An 8,705-nucleotide genomic window follows, 5' to 3' on the forward strand; every position below is an offset into this window, starting at 1 on the left:
CGCTCCGGCCGCCAAGAGATGGCGAGCCTCCAGTTATGGCGCCATAGCGGCAGGGACGGAGCCTCTCCCCGCTCCTAGAGACCCACCTGCCTTCTCACTGGCTCTCTCCAGGCCACGCCTCCACCCACGGGTGGGGAGGAGGGGGACCTTCCCAGCTGGGCTACTCAGACGTGTGTTAATGTCCTCTGGAAACACCTTCAGGGACACACCTGGAATCACTCTCCACCAGGGGCCTGGGGCTCCTTCACCCTGTCACTGCGCCCTTCTCAGTCCCGAGTCCTGGCCCTGCAGGGCCGGTGCGTTCAGGTCCCTTGGGAGCCTGGGAAGTTCTCTTGGCCGTCAGACGACTGGAGGCTGTAACTGAAGAGCACCCCTCTGGCCTCTGCCTGCTCAGGCCTGGTGATCATGCACCATTGTACCCCTCCTCAAGGTCATCGCTGCAAGGTGGGGCCTCATCCCGGAGGAGATGGGGCGGAGGTGGGGGCAGCCAGGGCCCTCATGGCCACCCACTTCCCGGATTTACAGATGGTGACACTGAGGGCCAGGGAGCTCAGTAACTGGGCGTAGGTCAGCGAAGCCTAGGGCTCTGTGATCTGCTGCAGGTGGAGGGTCATTGGAGCCTGGCCCCGCAGCCTAGGGACACCACCGCTGTTATGGTGACGCCATGTCCGTCACCCGGCACCCTGACCACAGGCAGGGCCCCAAGACGTCTCCCGGTGAGAAGCAAATGCCCTCTTCCCAGAGCTGCTTCCAAGGGCCAGCCCCACCCTTTGGCCTGGGCGTGCCGGCTCCCAGCCTGCAGCCCACTGCCCACCGCCTGCAGCCCGCCACCCACCACCCGCAACCCGCTGCCTGCAGCCCGCAGCTCAGGAGAGGAGCTGGGCTACCAGAGCTCCCCGAAGTCCCGGCGGCCAGGCAGGCAGTGCAGCTTCATGTCTTGCTTCTGGATGTACTTGTAGCAGGACTGCAGGGGACAGAGAGGCCGCAGTCACCATCCTGCCTGCTCCCGGCCACGCGCCAGCACCGGGGCCCTGTGGCAGGTGCAGCAACCGCCCCAGCCCGACCGTGTGCTCCTGACTCAGCGTGCAGCCAGTCTGAGGGAGATGGGCCTCCCCGCTCCTGTAGGACATGGGGACATCGCCTGGGGAGGTCAGGGCTTGGGGTCCTCAAGGCTGGGATGCACTGGGGGGCCCTCCCCAGCCCCCTGGCCCCAGAACTGCCCAGAGTAGCTGTGGGCACCCTTCCTACAGAAACACACATGAGCTGTGACTCTGGACGCACCCCCAAGGGGGCCTGGGGGCATTTCCCCTCCTCCCCCCGCCCCCGCGCTCACCTCCAGGGCTGTGAGCAGGAAGTCGTACAGGCCTCCCGTGTGCGAGGGGTCCATCATGTCCCGGATCAGGTGGATCTCGGCTCCCAGGTGCTGGATTCTGGAGACCCGGCACCCGGGGGAGGCAGAGGAGGGGAGGGGCTGTCATGGACAGGTGCCACCAGCTGGGGAGGAGCCCTGGCCTGGATGGTGGGTCCCTGGCTCCGGAGGGCGGCTCACACTCTGCCTTTGGCACCTCGAGGACCAGGGGTGGCACAGAACCCTCCCCGTCCTGGGCCTCAGCTTCCCCATCTGTGCCGAGAAAAGCCACATGGGTGACCCCTGCTGTCCGGCCTGGGCGTTGGCAAGCACCTGGGGTGGTGGGCTGGGGGGACGCACCGGGCCCGCGATACCACGTAGACCAGCAGTGGCAGCAGGTCGTCCATGGGCAGCTTGTGCTCCCGGCCCAGCACACATGACACGGTGGCCTCGATTTCTCCATACGTCCTCTCCAGCACCTGCAGCTTCTCCCAAGGGTCCACTGTGGTCCTGCAGCGGGGCAGCCGGCTCCAGGTCAAGGCCCCAGCCCCAGCCCCTGTGCCCCCCGAGGGCCACACTCACATGATCTTCTGCAGGCACTCCGTGGCCGACCGGAAGCACTTGTCCTTCACCAGGGAGCATCGCTGGGTGGCAGGGGAAGCGTCGGTGGAGCGATGCCCTGCCGCCCTCTGACAGCCCCCTTCCCAGCCCTGGGCTGGCTCCTTGTCCCAGCCCCCCATCATGGGCTTCCACATGGCCCTGCCCTGACCCTGCCACTGTGGGCCCCCCATGTGACCATAAAACAGAGTCTGGCTGGGAGGATCAAACGGCAAAGAAGACAGTAATGGTGACAGCCCGGTACCCGGGAACCCCCAGGTCTGCCTTGTCAGCCAGCGCCATGTAAACCCAAGGTCCGGCCCACACCCTCGGGGTCCACGTGGGTCCCCCCGGATGCGTCCTTGTGGCCCACAGTGCGGCGTGATGCTGGGTCGCTCCGCTGGGGCAGGGCCCTGCTGAAGCCTGAGATAGGGGAGCAGCAGGGAGCAAGGGGCCAGCCTGGCCTGGGGAGGAGGGGTGCCAGGGTGGGGGGCTCGCCCGTCCTTCCTGAGGACTCTGTGGGCCTGCTGCCGCCGTCTGACTAGCGCATTTCAAGAGCCACCGCTCCATAGGGTAGTCCTGGCACTGCTCCCGCCACCAGGGGAACTGAGGCGGCTCGGTCTTGCCCGCGACTGCAGCTGGTCCTTGTGGCAGTGGCTGCAGCCTCCCCCCTCCCCGGTCAGGTGACGGGCCTGACCTCTCACCTGGTTGGTCGTCAGCGTGAGGTCCTTCAGGGGCCACATGTGCCTGGAATTGGAAAAGTGGGCCTGGAGGCCTTGCCAGGCTAGGGGCAGGACCGGAGCTCAGAAGTAAACCCCCATGTCACTTTGTCCCCCCAGGGCCGAGTGCAGGGATGGGGGAACAGGTCCACGGTGGCATCTCAGTGGAGCCGGCCAAGGGAGGCCAGGGAGTTCCTGAAGAGGGCACCTGCATCTGGCCCCAAAGCATGAGCCCCAAACTTGGGTGGTCAGGAGGGGAGGGTGCACTCTGGGGCTCGCAGGGGCAAGGACACCGGACGGTCCTGGGAGGGTGTAAATCACTCGTGTCTGTTGCCATGGTTTTCACCACAAGGGGGAGCCGGGAAAGAGCCCCAGAGCACAAAGGTGCTTCCCTTTGCCATGAGGTTGAGCACCTAGATCCAGCCGCACCTGAATGCACTGTCCTAGAACTTGTGGGCACACGGGACAATGAGCTCTGTCTCCTTTTGGCAGGAGACGGTCGGAGCTGAGCGTGCAAGGGCCCGGGCTAAGGCAGCATGGGAGGCTTACTTCTGCACGTCCAGGAACTCCAGCAGCTTGGTGTCGGGGAAGAGGCTCAGGTTGGCGATGCCCTGGCTGTACAGCCCGTCCTCCCGCTCATGCAGAAGCAGATAGAGAGTGAAGAGCTCCGAATAGAAGCTGGGCAGCACAAGGGCCAGCACCAGCCCCTGCACCTGCGGGTCCCTGGGCGAGACACAGCCGGGCCGGGTCAGCAGGCCTGGGCCTGGGCCGGGGGTCACTGCTCATCACCACTCAGGCTGCCCTCAAAGAGCCCACGGACTCCCAGCCCCACTGCAGCGCCCTGCACCAGCCCCCTCCCTGCCTCGGGAAGCCCTGTGCAGCCTGCTCTCAGCCACGGTGCGCCCGTGTGGATGTCCGTGGCAGGTGTTGTTGATGCTGCTTCATTTCTTGATCATGTGACGTTCAGAAGCAACGCTTAACCTATCAGTTATTTGCCAGTCACCACTTCTTTCTCTAGAAATACTGTCTTCATTCGTTTCTCTGTCTCCACAGTCTCTTCATTTTCTTCCTATCTCATCGTCTAGTCTTCTGTCTCCTTTCATTTTTCTTCATCTCCCCAGTTTATTAGTATCGGAATGCCCCCAAGCACAGATTTCTTCTGTTCTCTCTCTTGTTGATCACATCCATATTTCATGCATGTGAAATATTACTCACATGCATGCCACTCAGACACATGTATACCACCTAGACCTCGCCACTGAAGTCTGTATTGGATAGCCACGTACTCGCTGGATTTCTTCCCCTCCACACACAGCTTTATCGAAGAGTAATTGACATATGGTAACTGCACATATATAAATCTACAATTTAATGAGTTTTGACATATATGTGTGTCTATATGCGTGTGTGTGTGTGTCTCTGAAACCACCATCGCCAAAGTATTGGACCCATCTGAAACCTTCCTGTGCTGATTTAGAATCCATCTCTACCTTTTTGTCTCCATTACGGTCACAAATCTGTTTCCTGTCACTGTGGCTTAGTTTGTTTTTTTCTTTCTAGGATTTTATCTAAATGTTAGTATATAGTATTTTTCCTTTTTTGGTCTGGCTTCTTTCATTGACCATAATTATTTTGAATTTCATCCATGTTAGGTATTTTAATAGTACATTTCTTTTTATCATTGAGTAGTAATCTGTCTATGGCTATATAAGGGTTTTTTTTATTTTAAGAGTTATTTTATTTTCATTTTAATTATTATTATATTCTAATTTGACCAGAGAGAGGCAGAGAGAGAGAGAGAGGGGAAGTGAGAAAGCAAGCCGCCAGGTCTTGGACTAGAACCGTGGTTGGTCACGTGGGAGTGTCCAGCGCCTTAACCACCACACACCTGCTGGCCCCCAAGGGGGCAGAGTTTTAATGACCACCCCATCCTGCTCTGTGTGCCCTGGCTCGTCCCTACCAGGCCTCAGTTTCCCCATGTGCAGGAGAAGGAGGGCGCCTCTGGGAGCTGTTCACCCTCCCGCACCCGGAGGTGAGGTTGGGACGACACTTAGGACAAAGACGCTTTCAAAGCATCGGCAGTGCCCCCTCCCTGCTGCTCCCAGGACGAAGGCCACAGGTCATTCCAGTCCACAGATGATCAGTGAACCATGACAGCCAACCACGTGAATGCCCCCCCCCCCGAACCCCACGGCCCCAGGGCCCCACGGCCCCACAGCCCATGGAGGACAGACGATACCTGGTTTCTGTGTCTTCCTCCTCCTCCGGGGCCTGGCCCCGGCGCTGTAAGGCAACCCGCAGCAGACCCCTGCAGAGGCGGGAGAGGGACAGCAGGGCTGTCACCTCCCTCCGAGCCACAGTGTCACCCTCTCCTTCACCCAAGGGGACAGCAGGTGGCTGTCACTCCCAGAACGGTGGATGCAGATGTTGGCCTAGAGACTGTTCTCTTAAGCCGTGGCCTTAGAAGGCTGGAGCTGCAGGAGGCCAGCAGAGAGCCCTGGAGCCCCCAGTGGAAGGGACACAGCACCTGACACACCTATGTTAACATCTGGGGGTGACACTCGGCCTGGGACCGGGGTGGGGCCAGCGCCCAGGGTCAGGCCCAGCCTCCAGTGGAATCAGATCCCCAGGACAGGGCCCACCTGAGGCCTGGTTGGCTGGCGTCTAGTCATCTAGCCGAGGGCTGCAGCCAGGCCCTCCTCAGCAGCTGCGTGGAGCCAGTGGACGGGGCGCCTGGGAGAGGCAGCCCCTGCCCCAGGCACCGGCTGCCCACAGTGGGAAGGGTGCCCCGCGCGGCCCGGCAGCGGTGCGCTCACCTGTAGGCGGCCTCGAGCTCCTGGGCGTGCTGCCTCACCTCCTCCTGCGCCAGCGCCTGCAGGTGCTTGTTGGCCCCCATGCCCGCGTATGTGGCCTGGAAGGCGAGCATCAGCCGCCGCAGCAGCTTCCCCAGGGGGTGCAATGAGTGACCTAGCGCCTGGCCGGCATGGAGAAACGGAGACCCCGATGTGGCCTCCTGGATGAGGCTGCTCCTGTTTCACAGGTGGGCACACCCGGGCTCCCGTGGGTATGAACCCTCCCATCACCCCCTGCTAGGAGAAGCAGGCGTCCTTCCTACTGGGCTGTGAGGACAGCTCCTCCTCTGTCCCCTACCCCCAGGAGCCTTACCTTCCTGAGGTACTGCCGCAGGGCCTCGGGCTCCCGGTGCTGCAGCACCTCCTCCAGGATGTCCTCCATGCTGCCCGCACTGTTTTTCAGGGGGGTCCTGGGGCACAATGCAGTGTCCCTCACCTACACCCAGGCCCAGGCCCTCTCCCAGGAAGCCTTCCTCTCCCAATCACACTGACCCCGAGCTGCCCTCCGGAAGCCCCCATGCACACACGCACGCACACACACCTGGGCCTCACCTCTTGCAGCGCAGGCTCTCCTGGGACTGGTGCAGCTCCCTCGAGCTCTGTACATCGAAGCCCAGCAGGGCCTCCTGCAGGCCCTCAGGACAGCCGGCGCCCACGAAGTGCCAGAAGGGGCTGTAGATGCCCTGCCAGCGGCTCTCCACGGGGAAGGCACCTAGACCCAGCTGCCTGAGGCGGGGACGGGGCAGCGAGAAGCCTGGGCTGGGATGGCTCCGTGGTGGGCAGGACCCCGCCCAGGCTCTTGGAGAGGGGAGAGGCCCAGCCCAGGGTCAGGCCCAGGAAGGGTGGCTGGGTTGGGGTGTGCAGATGGGGTGGGCTTCCAAGGCTGCAGGAGGAGGGAGAACAGAGGGTCTGCCCTGCAGGAGGGACGGGCAGGGTCCTGGAAGGCAGAGGCAGCGAGGCAGGCAGAGCTGCGGGCTAGAGGCCAAGTTGGAGAGTGGACTCTGCCCAAGAGAGACTACCGTCTGGAGCCCGGGGTTCCCCTGCATGCACCCCCTCCAGCAGCTGGTTCCTGCAGTCGACCCCATCTTGGCCACCAGGCCGGGATTTGGCTCCACTGTGTCTAAAGGACCCTAATGCAGCCCTGCCCTCCTGCCTCGTGCTCGCAGGTTATCCTGAACCCCATGGGCGAGGGCCTGTCCCAAGGGCCTGCCATCCACTCGCATCTCCTGCTGTCAGAGAAGCAGCAAGCAGGACGATGGGTCAGGGAGCCAAGGTATCCACTGTTTGCTTCTGCAATGTTGCCTGCGACTACTCGCCATTAGAACTGCCACCCACGAGGGTCCTCTCATCTGTGTGACACCCAGTCTTCCTCCACAGACGTGACAAGAGTCACCACTCGAACTACAGTTTTATAAGGAGGAACTTTGTCCCTGTGGGTGAAGAGGTCTAGCTCCCTGACATCTACCCCTCGATAGTGAGAATAATTCTAAGTAGCAAGTGTCCTTTTTCTCCTTGGTTACCAGGGAACTCAGCCAGGCTAACACTCAGTTATAACCATAGCAGGGTCTACTGCATATCCTATTTTGTAAAGGTCAATGCACACTTCTATTTTCTATTTTCTTACATATTTGGTTGGAAAACAGTCTTACATGACTTATAAAACAAAGACTAAAAAGCAGGACCCAAAGGAAGCCTATAAGTGATACTTCCCCCCAGTTTTCTCCACCGAGCCCTCATCCCAAGTCTCTGAGTGGAGGGCTGCATGCCCTGGCCTCTCTAACTGTCTGAAGTGCTAAGGGCGGGGGTGGCAAGGGGCCCTTGGATGAAACCTGATCAGCCCTTGGGTGGAAACGCAGACCCACACAGACACCCCGTCAGGACCAAATGGCCGAGCCAGGTGCGCCGAGCTCTTACCGCGTGCAGATGTTTTCCGGAGCCGGCGGGAGGGCGGACGTGTCCAGCAGGCCCTGGGTGCGCAGGCCTCTGGCCCAGGTGCTGAATGAGCCCTCCAGGGTGAAGCCATTGGGGAAGGTCACCTTGCCCTGTGAGCCAGGGCCAGAGGCAGAGGTGTCCATCTGTCCAGTTGCCCCTCCATCCCATCACGACGCCCTCTGCCCGCCTTTCTCGGTCAGAGAGGCTGGGGCTGCAGTGGGCTTCCCACAGCTGGGCGGTCTGCCCACCCCGAGGGGCTCCGCCATGACAGCTGTGCCCACCTGCCGGGAGGAATGGGAAGAAGGGGGTGCACAGGAAGGAGTGGGGGGCCACCAGAGACAGGCCAGGGCCCAGGAGGGGCGGCCCCCACCATCTATGCCGGCAGCACCCTCCCGAGTTTCCAGAGCCCCCAGCAGGGGCGTGGCCGCACTGCTGGGTCAGCCCAGGTGAGAGGGTACCGAGAGACGGCGGCTCCAGGGGCGCCACCAAGGCCCTGGTAGTGGAGAAGGGTGTACAGGTCGAACCAGGGAGGTACCTGGGGGACACACAGGCCACCAGCACCCTCTGGGCACAGGGCGCGTCTACGGGTCCCCTCTTGGCTTAGTGAAATCACAGAGACCCTCCCCCGCCTCTGCTGACCCGCAGCCCTGGATCTGGCAAGATGACAGACGCCAACCGAGGCTTTGGCAGGGGTGGGGGTCACGGTGCCCTCACCTTCCCCGTGAGGGTCAGGTCCCTGGTGAAGGTACCCTCGTACAGGGAGTCATCTTCCGAGAGGAGGATGCCCGGGCCCTAGGGAAGGAACCCAGAGAGTAGGATGGTGGGCCCGGGGCAGCAAGAGAGGGGAGCTGGGCGCTGACCCGTGGGAGAGGGGCCCAGGCCCATTGCCCACTCCGGGCAGTGCCTTGTGGGACCCTGGGCCCGGGACAGGTGAGCCCCAGCCCTGTGGGCCTCATCCCCGGGTTTCCCTGGACGAAACCCTCAGAGCTGGCTCCTTGCCCAGCGGCCCCTTCAGGAAGTCCCTGGGAGCTCAGGAGGTGCTGGGCTTTCTCTGAGCCACCCCTGGGCCCCTGACCCTGGCCGCCAGGAAGCTCACAGGAGAGAACTTGCAGCCAGCTTACTGCTGAGCCTATCGGGCGCCTGTTCTTGCCTCCGCTCACAGGTCGGCCTCCTTCCTCCCTCTCCACAAGCCCTCTGAACGCTATTGCCGCCAGGCCAAGCCCACAGGCACCGAGCACTCGGCAGGTGTGGCTGGGG

At 61.9% G+C, this 8,705-nt stretch overlaps 1 protein-coding gene across 3 annotated transcripts in view; it reads right to left on the bottom strand.

Annotated features, from left to right (window-relative positions):
* Positions 1 to 27: 27 nt before the first annotated feature.
* ALS2CL (ALS2 C-terminal like) overlaps positions 28 to 8,705 on the bottom strand; it is a 17,729-nt gene continuing 9,051 nt past the window's right edge. The window contains exons 15-27 of one of the 3 annotated variants that reach the window (XM_027769309.1): positions 8,163 to 8,240; positions 7,431 to 7,558; positions 6,069 to 6,242; positions 5,830 to 5,926; positions 5,481 to 5,638; positions 4,904 to 4,972; positions 3,214 to 3,387; positions 2,650 to 2,692; positions 1,931 to 1,992; positions 1,682 to 1,858; positions 1,334 to 1,430; positions 888 to 964; positions 28 to 360 (exon numbers count right to left, since the gene is read on the bottom strand). In XM_027769309.1, the coding sequence (XP_027625110.1) occupies positions 303 to 360; positions 888 to 964; positions 1,334 to 1,430; positions 1,682 to 1,858; positions 1,931 to 1,992; positions 2,650 to 2,692; positions 3,214 to 3,387; positions 4,904 to 4,972; positions 5,481 to 5,638; positions 5,830 to 5,926; positions 6,069 to 6,242; positions 7,431 to 7,558; positions 8,163 to 8,240 (1,392 nt within the window). In that variant the 3' untranslated portion in view covers positions 28 to 302. The other 2 variants (XM_027769310.1, XM_027769311.1) reach the window with 2 other exon arrangements.

This window comes from Tupaia chinensis, unplaced genomic scaffold (assembly GCF_000334495.1).
Source record: "Tupaia chinensis unplaced genomic scaffold, TupChi_1.0 Scaffold149184_1, whole genome shotgun sequence".
NCBI lineage: Eukaryota > Metazoa > Chordata > Mammalia > Scandentia > Tupaiidae > Tupaia > Tupaia belangeri.